The sequence below is a fragment of the Lepidochelys olivacea genome, assembly GCF_965140295.1.
Source record: "Lepidochelys olivacea isolate rLepOli2 genome assembly, chromosome: 3".
Lineage (NCBI taxonomy): Eukaryota > Metazoa > Chordata > Testudines > Cheloniidae > Lepidochelys > Lepidochelys olivacea.
This window is the reverse complement of record NC_140413.1, coordinates 159,582,772-159,596,466: the sequence shown is the minus strand read 5'-3', so window position 1 is coordinate 159,596,466 and position 13,695 is coordinate 159,582,772. Positions and strand designations below refer to the sequence as shown.

Below are 13,695 nucleotides of genomic sequence, written 5' to 3'. Positions count from 1 at the left end.
ACAGGGTTATTGGCCTAGTACAGTGGTCCCCAAACTTTACACAGTCATGCCCCACCCTTACCCCGTCTGCGCCCCTGCAAGCCGGGGCCAGGAGTGGGGCCACAGCTCCGCGGGGGGGGACAGACATTGACAGGAGTAAGGGGGCAAAGGCTAGGGCTTTAGGTGGGGGTGGGGCTGGGGCTGGGAACAAAGTCTCAGCCAGGAATGAAGCTGCAGCCAGGGCCTGAGGCTGGGCACAGGGCTAGGGCCAGGGCTGTGAGAAGCTGTGGCTGAAGGCCGAGGCTGGGGGTGGGTCTGAGGGCGGGAGCAGAAGCTGCAGCTGGGCCACAGTCAGGGGCTGGGGCTGGGAGCAGAGCCAGAGCCAGGGCTGCGGCAGAGCTGGGGGCAGAGCAGGGCTGTGTGGCACTCCCTCCCTACTCCCTGTGGGAGCTGGCCTGGGCCCCACCGCTTCCCCCCAAACATTCTAGTGGGCGTGTCCCACAGCTGGGGACCACTGGCCTAGTGGATGGGAGGGAAGCTGTAGACATGATATATCTTTATTTTACTAAGGCTTTTGACACAGTTCCACATGACATTCTCATAAGCAAACTAAAGAAATGTTGTCTAGATGACATTATTTATAAGGTGAGTCAAAACTGGTTGAAAGAATATTCTCAAAGAGTAGTTATCAATGGTTCATTGTCAAATTAGAAAGATGTATCTTGTGGGGCTCTGAAGGGGTCTATCCTGGGTCTGATACTATTCAATATTTTCATTAATGATTTGGTTAATCAAGTGGAGAGTATGCTTATAAAATATGCAGATGACACCAAGCGGGGGGAGTAGCAAACAGTTGGAGGGCAGGATTAGAATGCAAAATGACCTTGACAAATTGGAGAATTTGTCTGAACTCAACAAGATGACAGTCAAGAAAGACAGGTGCAAAGTACTACACTTAGGAAGAAAAAAAATCAAATGCACAACTACAAAATAGGGAGTAACTGAAGAGGCAGTAGTACTGCTGAACAGGGTGTGGGGGTTATAGTGCATCACACATTGAATATAAGCCAACAATGTGATCCAGTTGCAAAAAAGGCTAATATCATTTTGGGATTTATTAATAGGCGTGTCCTATGTATGACCTGGGAGGTAATTCTCCCACTCTTCTTAACACTGGTGAGGCCTCAATTGGAGCATTGTATCCAGTTCTGGGCATCTAGGAAAGATGTGAATAAATTGGAGAGAGTTCAGAAGAAAGCAAAAAAAACTATAAAAGTTTAGAAATCCTGACCTATGAGGAAAGGTTTAAAAAAACTAGGCATGTGTAGTCTTGAGAAAGGATGACTGAGGAGGGCACCTGATAACAATTTGTAAATATGCTAAAGATTGTTATAGGAAGGACTGTGATCAATTGTCCCCCATGTCCACTGAAAGTAGGACAAGAAGTAATTGGCTTAATCTGCATCAAGGAACATTTAGGTTAGATATTAGAAAAATCTTCCTAGCTATCAGGATAATTAAGCATAAAATAGGCTTCCAAGAGAGGCTGCAGAATTCCCATCATGGGAGGTTTTTAAGAACCGGTGAGACAAACACCTGGCAGGAATGATCGTGCCTCAGCACAGGGGCCTGGACTAGATGACCTCTCAAGGTCCATGATTCTGTGATAACCACCTCCCACCCCACATCAGAAGGTACACAATTATACCACTATAAAGGCACTCTATCCTGATAGAGCTATTCCTGTACGGGAAGAGGAATAAGCTATACTGATGTATGGCATCTTTATACCTGTATAATTGGGTCCACATGGGGGGCTATACCAGAATAACTATATTGGTAAAACTTTCACACAACTCTGTAAATCATCCCAGATACACTTTTGTGATTGTGTTCATATCAACAGACCTGAAGGCTTACTGTGTAAAGTTGGCTGCATATAATGCTATGTACTGTAATGAACTGGTTGCTGTACATGTATACCACTGCCCTCCACTGGATAGAATCTGAACTGCTCTAGTGTCATAGGCCCTGTACTGCTAATAGCTATTGAGATTCTCCTTTAGCTGAAATGGTAGGGGTTTGTGCTTTTGGAGCAGGATGTCTACATTCTCTACAACTGTAGAGTCCTAGAGGGCTAGGGATTTGTTACAGTATTATTCAGATGATGTCATTCTTGAAACTGATTCAATTGACAAAAATCTTATGTTTAGCTTTTACAAAGTAAACAAAAAGCCATCTAAAGTCTTTGATCAATGGCTACTTTTGGTGAGGTACTAACTGGAAAATATAGTTAGGCAGCTAAGTGCTAGTCTTTTTTATTTCTGTTGTATATTTGTAACTCTGGTTTTATGGTTCTATAACAGATACAGACCTGCAATCAGATGCACTGAAAGAAAGAATTGGGCTTGATAGTGCCGTGGTAGACTTTCATTGGGAGAATCTTTCTTCATTTCAAAGAATTATATTGGTAAGAAAAGAAAACGATGAAGGAATATTCTTTTACCAAAAGTTTTAGACACTGTTGACCACTTAGTTAGATATAGATTTGAGAGGACTTTATAGCTCCTAAATTCCAAAATATTTGTCAATGATGTAATGTTGAAGACACATAAAATAAGTTTGGCAAAACTCCTATAAGAAAATAAAGGGGGCAGGTTTCACAGAAAGCTATTTATAATGCAATTAAATCATGTTTTTTTCTGAATAAATACATTACTGTTCATTTTGTGAAATAAAAAGAATTATAAGGAGATCCAAATTCTCATCTGCATTCAGGTTGCTTTGCACCATACCACAAGTACAAAGGTTTGGTTCAGCCACTTCTCTGTCATGACAGAGAGATAGCCACACCAAACTTGAGTGAGAGGTGTTGCAATCTGGTGCACAGGGTTGCAGTACTGCTCAGGTTTGGTATGGCCATCCCTCCATCTGACAGGAGGGCAGCCAGGCCAAATCTGAGTGAGCGGCATTGTGACCCAGCACACAGGGTCACAGTGCTGCACAGTTTCTTTTGGTTTTTTGTTTTTCCCGGTTGTTAGCAGCCCCCTAAAATGATGGTCCTGTGCAAGTGAAATGAGTGCACATTGGTTAATCTGGCCCTCTCTCCAATTCCCAGTTTTATTAATTTTACAGATTTCATAGAATCGTAGGACTGGAAAGGACCTCAAGAGGTCATCTAGTCCAGTCCCCTGCACTCATGGCAGGACTAAGTATTATCTAGATCCTACTGACAGGTTTTTTTTTTTTATCCTCCTCTTAAAAATCTCCAATGATGGAGATTTCATAACCTCCAAGACAATTTATTCCAGTGCTTAACCATCCTGACAATTATGACGTTTTTCCTAATGGTCAACCTAAATCTCCCTTGCTGCAATTTAAGCCCATTGCTTCTTGTCGTATTCTCACAGGTTAAGGAGAACAATTTTTCTCCCTCCTGCTTGTAACAACTTGTTATGTACTTGAAAACTCTTATCATGTCCCCTCTCAGTCTTCTCTTCTCCAGACTAAGCAAACCCAATTTTTTCAATCTTCCCTCATAGGTCATGTTTTCTAGATCTTTAATAAATGTTGTTGCTCTTCTCTGGACTTTCTCCAATTTGTCCACATCTTCCCTGAAATGTGGTCCTAATCAGCATGGAGTAGAGCAGAAGAATCACTTCTTGTGTCTTGCTTACAACACTCCTGCTAACATATCCCATTTGCCTGATTTTAAATCCTGCAGCAATACTCCTGTCTCTCACACACAAACACACTGCCTCCCTCTTATACCCATGTCAATATACACATACACACACACCCATGCACACAAGAACCAATCATCCAATCTGTTGTTCACTTACTCTCTCCCAAACACACTTATTAAAGCGGTTATGCCCCTTTCCTTCAATAGTCAGTTATCTCTTTTTCCAAGGCTTAAGCTGCTTCCTTTTTTATCAAGACTTTCATAGAACTTTCTTTGTATTTAGGATTCTTCTGAGAGTGATTGTCCACACAGATTCCACTCTAGGTGCATATGTGCCCCATGCATGTGAGATCAGATTCTTTTAGAATAGCAGTGTCCATTGGGGCTGTGCCTGTACACTGGGAGCCCTCATGACTACCATAGCTCAGGGTGCTGTTTAGACTAGCTATCCCAGACAGAACCTCTCCATTTATTGAGGAGGCCTATTCCTTCTCCAGAGCATAGATGGCCTCCTTCGAAGGATTGTGTACATATACATTCCACTGTAAGAAACAAGGTATCTCTGAAATCTGTTCACCTTCCAGGGGTAAGGAACACAATTGTGGATTTCCTTCAAAAGAATTTCATAGACCAGCATAAGTGCCCAATGAGGAAGGGTATTCTTCTCCAGGTCTTCTACTAGTGGAAGGAAGCATCTGATGATAAATTTATTTCTGGCTAACCTGAACAACAATTGCAAGAGAATTTGCTCCACGGTGAGCCATAGCCCCAGTTCCATTACAGATGCCTTCCTTCTCCTCTAGTCCACTCATCTCCTATTTGCATTCCCTCCAGTTCTTCTCATCCCAAAAGTACTCCAGAAACTGAAAAGGCACAAGGCAACATTAATCCTAGTGGCATTGGCTTGGCCAAGCAGTATTGGTTCACACACCTACATCAGCTCTCCATCAAGTCACTGATAACCTTGCCCTGAGTCAAGGATCTCCTCTCTCAGAACCAGGGCAAGTTTCGTCTTCCAGCCACCAATCTCTCCACCTCATTGCATGGATGATCTCTGGTTGCATACTCACAAGAGAGTGTGCCCGAGACAGCTTGGTGAGCATCAGAAAAGAATCTACTAGAGCCACATACACAGAAAGTGGAAGAGGTTTTTGATCTGACTGCAATCTCAGCAGTTACTGCTCCATCACACAGAGGTTAGACATATACTAGACTGCCTACTGCATCTGAAATCATCTGGCCTTTCAAACAGTTCTGTTCACTTCGCCATATCTGCAGTACACCATGTTCTGTTCACCATATCTGCAGTATACCCACCAGTAAGTGGGTTTTCTATTTTCTCTTACTCTTTGGTTTCCAGATCTAGTCAATGTCTTCCTTCCCAGGTCTGATTCAATAACATGAAGGGATCTTAACCTAATTCTTTACAGGCTAATGGGTCCCCCCCTTTGATCTTCTGGCAACAACTTCACTATCTCTGTTATCTATAAAGACTGTGTTTTTGTTGGCAATCACCTCACAAGGAGAGTTTCAGAACTTCAAGCTCTCCTAGCTGACCCTCTTTTCAAGGTCTTCTAGAAAGATGCAGTGAAAAGCAGGCTGTGTCCATACTGTGGAGTGTAGCTACATACAGCAAAAAAGGGTTCTGGCAGCAGGGAAAGGCTGCAGTGGGGAAAACTTCCCCCTACCAGAACCTTTCCCCGCTGCAGTAAAAGACTCCCCACTGCAGAGCCTTTCCCCACTGCCTCCCCCTACCCAGAGCCTTTCCCTGCTGCTGGAGCTACAGCAGGACATAGACATGGGATGCACTTCTTGGGCATGTAGAGAGCCATGAGGTTCTCAGGTGGCTTTACTCAGCTAAGCAGTGCCTCACCATTTACACTGCTATTTACACGTGTGCTAGGGAACCATGCAGTGTCTGTATTCTACACACTGCCATAAGTGTAGACATAGCCTTATCTACACCCAAAGTTTGCCAAAAATAGTGTCAACTTTCCACCTGAATCAAACTGTCCATCTTCCAGTGTTTTTCCCAAAACCCCACACTTTCAGAGTTGAAAGATTCCACACTGTAGATGTTCCAGTGTTCTGGCATTCTATTTAGACCACACTAGGTCCTTCAGAGCTCTTTCAAGCTTTTTGTAGCCTATGCCAACAGAATCAAGGGCCAACCCATGTCAGCTCAGAGAATTTCATGTTAGATTTCTGACTACATTAAACTCTACTATGATATTGCTCAGTTCTCTCCTCCACTGAGAATAACATCTCACACTACCAGAGCTTAGTCCATTTCATCAGCTTTTCTGAGTAACATCCCAATAACAGATATCTGCAAAGCAGCAATGGGGTTGTCTCTGTATACCTTTTCCAGACATTATGCTATCACTCAAGCCTCTCATAACAATGCAAACTTTGGAAGTTGGTGTTACAGTATCTGTTCAGATGATCCTAAGTCCTAGCATCTGTAAGGGAACTGATGATCTGCAGTGGAATGTACATGTACACAATCACTCGGAGAGAAAAAAGTTCGTAACTGTTGTTTTTCAAGATGTGTTGGGCACATATATATTCCACAATCTTCCCTCCTTCCCTGCTACTTCAGACACTAGATACATAGCAGTGCAAAGGACCAGAGAGGGAGGCAATAGATACACCCCTTTTATTCCCTTGGCTTGGCACAAGAGGAGAGCAGGGTTGCATGTGCTGCCGAGCGGTACTTCTGGCAAAAATCACGGACTCAAGTATGTTGGGCACCCATATACCTGCAAAGGAATGTATATGTGCACAGCACATCTTGAAGAACACAGCTACTGTTCAGGTATGTAACTGTTTTTTTCTCACTGGTTCATCTTCACTCCCCACCACTTCCCAGACCACTGGAAATCAAGAAGGACAGAGGGCAGGGACCCACAAAGAATATCCATCTTTGTACCCTCCACCACAATATGCCTAACAACCTATCAGCCATGGCCTTACTGATCTCTGTGGGATATAAACCTTTATGCTACAAAGCCCAGTTCTACTGTGACTAGATTGAAGTCTCCCTCTCTGAAGAAGCAGATTCAACCTCCTCCAGTTCCTCATGTACTGCAACATCAGATTCTGGAAGATGAGGACATTGAGAACGTAGATGACAACTCCCCAGACCAATAACACCCTCTCCCTCAATGGTGTCTTGTTCATTGCTTGAGGAAGCAGTTAATCCACTTTTTTGTGATTAATTTTTCTATTTATTTTCATAAAGAAACAGACAATGAAATGTAAAAAAAGATAAATGACTTATAGCTTTTATATGTTTCTGAATACTGCACGCTTCACGGGATTTGCAACAGATTTATGGAATTACAACTTACTAAAGCTGCAAAACCAGACAATACAAAACCAAGCCATGCTACATAGACATTACATGTTAGGATAGGGGTAATTAATAAAATAGAAGTACATGAATAGGCAGAGGAGGGAAGGAGGGGACTGGAGTGAGAGGAATAAAGAGGAGGAGTTAGGTGGAATTAGAGGTCTGGCATTCTTTGAGCTTTCTCAAATGTATTTAGAAATGGGGTCCAGATTTCTTTGAATTAATATCATTTCTGTCTACTGTGATAAGCTATTCTTTCTTTGGCTGCTAACTCAGACAGGTCCAAATACTGCTCAGTGCTGGAAATAAGCCTACTCTTCCATTTATGTAAACTCATGGGCTTGATGATAAGTGCAGCCCTCACAAACCAGTCTTTGTGTCAAATTTAAACCCAGTTTAGCAGGTAAATAACCTAAGATATAATTTTAGGATGAGGTTTGGCTGCTGAGGTCGAGCACTGTTTTAACTCTTGAGTTCACCTTTTTCCAGAGCTGCCTGACCTTTGGATAGTCCCATAGCACATATATCAGGGTTCCTTTTTCTTTGTTATAAAGCACACGCATCAGAAGTTAAGGCCTTTATCTTGTGCAACCTCTTTGGCATCCAGTATATTTTGAATATAGCCTTTTGTTGTATCAAACATAGCCTGAGATCCACAGAGGCATTTTTAACATGATGTAATATGCTCTGCCATTGAGATTCTTTTAAGGGCTGTGATAAATCCCCTTTCCTCACTTTCACAAAGAACTCCAGACTAGAACAAAAGAACAAACGAATGTCCATACTGGGTCAGACCAAAGGTCCATCTAGCCCAGTATCCTGTCTTCCGATAGTGGCCAATTCCAGGTGCCTCAGAGGGAATGAATGGAACGGGTAATCATCAAGTGATCCATTCCCTGTCGCCCATTCCCAGCTTCTGACAAACAGAGGCTAGGGACACCATCCCTGCCCATCCTGACTAGTAGCCATTGATGGACCTATCCTCTATGAATTTATCTAGTTCTTTTTTTAACCCTGTTATAGTCTTGGCCTTCAAAATGTCCTCTGGCAAAGAGTTCCACAGGTTGACTGTGCATTGTGTGAAGAAATACTTTCTTCTGTTTGTTTTGAACCTGCTGCCTATTAATTTCATTTGGTGACCCCAAGTTCTTGTGTTATGAGATGGAGTAAATAACACTTCCTTATTTACTTTCTCCACACCAGTCATGGTTTTATAGACCTCAATCATATCCCCCATAGTCGTCTCTTTTCCAAACTGAAAAGTCCCAGTCTTATTAATCTCTCTCCTCATACAGATGCCGGTCCAGACCCCTAATAGTTTTTGTTCCCCTTTTCTGAACCTTTTCCAGTTCCAATATATCTTTTTCGAGATGGGGGCGACCACATCTGCACGCAGTATTCAAGATGTGGGTGTACCATGGATTTGTATAGCGGCAATATGATATTTTCTGTTTTATTATCCATCCCTTTCTTAATGATTCCCAACATTCTTCCCCCAGACCCTTTATGGCTTTCCCAGAAAAAGTTAGAAGGCAACCTATGTCCACAGAGAGGTTATCAAGTGTGTTTCTGTCTATATTTAGTGGCTCTCAGCAACCCCACTACACAAATTGTTCCAGCACTCTGCAAGCCACCCTCCATCCCAGATAATCAGAGTCCTGTTCTCTTGTGAATCTTGTTGGCAAAGGAACTGAGTGGCTGTTGAGGCTATGCTGTCCTTTATGCCCTCAGCTGTGGTGGTTGCAAGTTCTCAGGGTACAGGTACAACCCCAAGGGACACTGCTATCCAAACGAATCTGATCTCACACATGGGACACATGCACAACTTGAATAGAATCCGTGTGGAAAACACATCTCAAAGAACCACAGTTACCATGGGATAAATAACATTTCTTTCGCCTTCTTTTTAGCTTCTAGTACTGATTTTATTGCACTTCTTCCCATATTACTTGATAAGTACTTTACTTTCCCATGTAGATGTCTTTTGATTCATGTAAAGTGAGAGGTATACAACGACCTCGTGGTTTTAATATTGGTTAAGTAAAACACAAATGTTGAGATTTTGGAATCTTTTAGAACTGTATAGTACAAAACAACCTGACTTTATTTTTATCACAGGCGTGATTATTATGCTAATATTAATTTAAATGACTTGATGAATTTGTTCTCTCATCTTTCATTGTTAGATTAAAATTCTCAGACCAGAAAGTTTAAATAGTGCAATACGAAAGTTTGTTATTGAGAAATTAGGAGCCAGATATCTTCAGACTGGAGGGATTAACTTGAAAGAAGTGTATGAAGACTCCAATGCCAGCACTCCATTAATATTTATTCATTCTCATGGTGAGATACTTATAAACTAAGAAGGGGCACATAAAACCTGGTTTATGAAGCATTACATTTCAGATTCTAGTTTAGCTTTTATGTGCAGTAGGTTTCTCCTGCTTCCTAGAGTGTTACCAACTTTTGCATTCATGTTACCCTTGTCTTCTTGTTAAACTGAACAGCAAAGTGTGAAACTGGGACTAGACAAAAATCACAGGAAAAAGGAGGGTTGTGAGGGATGCTCCACATCAATCCACCAGTACATCTGGCCTTGGAACTCTGCTCCAATCTTCAAATTCCCCTTTAAGACCCAGTTCCAAGGTAGCTGCTGGTAGGGGAAAGCCCTGCTCCTCGTCACCAGAGCTAAGGAGAGTGGTGAGGCAACACAGAGTTACAAGGCCTGGCTTTAAATGGATTCCCCAAAAATCCATGGGCAGAGTTTTTCTCCTTCTAGACTGCCTCTCGTGGTTTTTCCATGGGAGTGAGTGCTCTGGCCCTATATTATCTGTGCAATATTTAAAATAACACTAAATAAATAACTTAACCAAAAACATTGGTAGAACCACACTAGCATTTTCCTGATAAGCAGTACTTCTGCTGTTCAGTATCATTTGCTGTGATAGTTACCATTTTTAGAAATACTTGAACTAATACAATCAAACCATCATTCTTATTGATCAGTGTCTCAGTGCTTTCTTCTGATAATATAACATTACCCATTTTTCCTCACCCCATGATTCCCTTATAATGAAATGTATAATATTACAAAAGTAATAACACAGAGTACTATTCTTACAAGTGAGGTAATTCAAGATGACATATTTTCAAATATGTAACTCTAAAGATAATTTTCAGCTGTGGTAGCCGCATAAATAAATCAATTCCATGTTGTTACACAGGAATAGACCCAGCAGCTCACCTTCTGCGCCTTGCACAGGAAATAAAAGGAAGCACACAGCATGTGAAAATGGTTTCTTTGGGACGTGGTCAGGGAAGCAAAGCTGAAGATTTGATACATAAAGCACAGCTGTTGAGAGGACAATGGGTTTTCCTCCAAAACTGCCATCTTGCTGCATCATTTATGCCCAGGCTTTGTACTATTGTTGATTCGTAAGTGTTTTATTTATATTCAAAATATAAATTAAGTTATAAACTTAACCCAGCCAAATCAGAAGCAATCAATATAACTGCAAATATCAATCTTTTTAACACAAGAGGTATGAATGAGGTCTCAGAAGAGGAACTGGAAAAAGTTTTCTTCTTCTTTGAGTGTTTATATATTCTACTCTTGGCCAGCAATATCTGTTGGGCAGTTCATACAACCTGAGTACCCTTGTTCTCCTCTCCAGAGGGCGTAAAGAGGAGAGCCATGCCAACCTACTCTTGGTTCCTTCATACCACCTAGGACTGAGCGACATAACTGAGGACAGTATTTGTCTCTTGTCCACTTGTGACTGTTAATACAATCATTTTGTATATAGTTGCTTTTAGTGTGGATATAGTAGTTTATGATAGATTTCTATTCTGCATAGTTTTTTCTCTGTCTTTTAGTTACCCGGTACCAGGCTTCTGACCTTACAGCTAAGCAAAAATCACCAGGTTTCATGCCAGGTGGCTATACCCTTCAATGACAGGCATAATAGATGCCTATTTTGTCTGAGTGAGTGGTATATTACCAACAAATTCTCCATTTGTTGGTCTTTTTTCCAAAAGAACTCAAAAGCAATGGAGGCTTATTTAAAACTGTACCTCCTTGGCAATCCTATACTTGGTCCTGGACAAAAAAGATCTGCCTGGATCCAAATATTTTTCTACTAGACATACACTGGTGAATGTGAGTGCCACAACTTCCTTCATGGTTCCAGCTCCCAAAAAGTACTTAGCTACTTCCATTTCTAAATCCTCTCTGTCAGAGAGATTCAGGCTGTTACTGAATGTAGCAGACTGCACCAACTTAGTTCTGTTCTTTCCAACAAGAACACCAAAAGATTAGACCACTTCGCTAGGAAGAGTTTTATCTCAGCTAATCTACAGTTGTGCATTGTGAATTATCAGACCTCAATTCCAAATATGATTTTATTAATTATAGTGAGTTTTCTAAGTTCAGTTTCTAAGTTTCTAAACTGCTCCAGGAACCTAAAACACAATTGCAGACCATTGTCTGAGTGAGTGGACAAGCTGATAGCTTGATTGTCCCTCCAAGCTTCAGTAGATGCAGCTGACACAGCTTCCTGTTGCATGGTGACTTTGGTTGCAATGAGATAAGCTTCATGGCTTCAATTCTCTGGGTTCCCCAAGGAAATTCCTACTGTGGAGGATCTCTCCTTTGAGGTTAATAACATGTACAGTGACAAAATGGATGAGTTGCTACAGTCCTTCAGGACTCTCATGCAACCCTGCAGTCCCTGAGTATATACACCTTAGCACCTTGGAGAAGGCATTGCAAAACCACCTCCTTTTAAGCAAGAGCCTGCTTCTCAGCCCTTTTACTGCCAGAGAGCCTCACGAGCTGGAGCGCGCGAGAGGGCAGGGGTCCTGCCTCATACTGAGAAAGAGGGACAATCAGCGAGTTATCTCAAGTGCCTATACACAAATGCAAGAAGCCTGTGAAACAAGCAGGGAGAACTGGAAGTCCTGGCACAGTCAAGGATTTATGATGTGATTGGAATAACAGAGACTTGGTGGGATAACTCACATGACTGGAGTACTATCATGGATGGATATAAACTGTTCAGGAAGGACAGGCAGGGTAGAAAAGGTGGGAGAGTTGCACTGTATGTAAGGGAGCAGTATGACTGCTCAGAACTCGAGTATGAAACTGCAGAAAAACCTGAGTGTCTCTGGATTAAGTTTAGAAGTGTGAGCAACAAGGGTGATGTCATGGTGGGAGTCTGCTATAGACCACTAGACCAGGGGGATGAGGTGGATGAGGCTTTCTTCCGGCAACTCACGGAAGTTACTAGATTGCAGGCACTGGTTCTCATGGGAGACTTCAATCACCCTGATATCTGCTGGGAGAGCAATACAGTAGTGCACAGACAACCCAGGAAGTTTTTGGAAAGGGTAGGGGACAATTTCCTGGTGCAAGTGCTGGAGGAACCAACTAGGGGCAGAGTTCTTCTTGACCTGCTGCTCACAAACCGGGAAGAATTAGTAGGGGAAGCTAAAGTGGATGGGAACCTGGGAGGCAGTGACCATGAGATGGTAGAGTTCAGGATTCTGACACAGGGAAGAAAGGAGAGCAGCAGAATATGGATCCTGGACTTCAGAAAAGCAGACTTTGACTCCCTCAGGGAACTGATGGGCAGGATCCCCTGGGAGAATAAAGGGCCATGAAGGGGAAAGGAGACCAGGAGAGCTGGGTGTATTTTAAAGAATCCTTATTGAGGTCACAGGGACAAACCATCCTGATGTGTCGAAAGAATAGTAAATATGGCAGGCGACCAGCTTGGCTTAACAGTGAAATCCTTGCTGATCTTGAACACAAAAAAGAAGCTTACAAGAAGTGGAAGATTGGACAAATGACGAGGGAAGAGTATAAAAATATTGCTCGGGGATGCAGGAGTGAAATCAGGAAGGCCAAATCACACCTGGAGTTGCAGCTAGCAAGAGATTTAAGATAACAAGAAGGGTTTCTTCAGGTATGTTGGCAACAAGAAGAAAGCCAAGGAAAGTGTGGGCCCCTTACTGAATGATGGAGGCAACCTAGTGACAGAGGATGTGGAAAAAGCTAATGTACTCAATGCTTTTTTTGCCTCTGTCTTCACGAACAAGGTCAGCTCCCAGACTACTGCACTGGGCAGCACAGCATGGGGAGGAGGTTACCAGCCCTCTGTGGAGAAAGAAGTGGTTCGGGACTATTTAGAAAAGCTGGACAAGCACAAGTCCATGGGGCTGGATGTGCTGCATCCGAGAGTGCTAAAGGAGTTGGCGGATGTGATTGCAGAGCCATTGGCCATTATCTTTGAAAACTCATGGCGATCCAGGGAAGTCCCGGACGACTGGAAAAATGCTAATGTAGTGCCCATCTTTAAAAAAGGGAAGGAGGAGAATCCTGGGAACTACAGGCCAGTCAGCCTCACCTCAGGCCCTGGAAAAATCATGGAGCAGGTCCTCAAGGAATCAATTAGAGGAGAGGAAAGTGATCAGGAACAGTCAAAGCATGGATTCACCAAGGGCAAGTCATGCCTGACTAATCTAATTGCCTTCTATGACGAGATAACTGGCTCTGTGGATGAGGGGAAAGTGGTGGACGTGTTGTTCCTTGACTTTAGCAAAGTTTTTGACACGGTCTCCCGCAGTATTCTTGCCAGCAAGTCAAAGAAGTATGGGCTGGATGAATGGACTATAA

General features: G+C 42.6%; 1 protein-coding gene across 1 annotated transcript in view; it reads left to right on the top strand.

Moving 5' to 3' along the window:
• Positions 1-13,695, top strand: part of DNAH14 (dynein axonemal heavy chain 14) — a 476,940-nt gene that overhangs the window by 401,009 nt on the left and 62,236 nt on the right. The window contains exons 79-81 of the mRNA XM_084624945.1: positions 2,346-2,449; positions 9,206-9,362; positions 10,244-10,454. Of these exons, the coding sequence (XP_084481071.1) occupies positions 2,346-2,449; positions 9,206-9,362; positions 10,244-10,454 (472 nt within the window). The remainder of the gene's footprint in view (positions 1-2,345; positions 2,450-9,205; positions 9,363-10,243; positions 10,455-13,695) is intronic.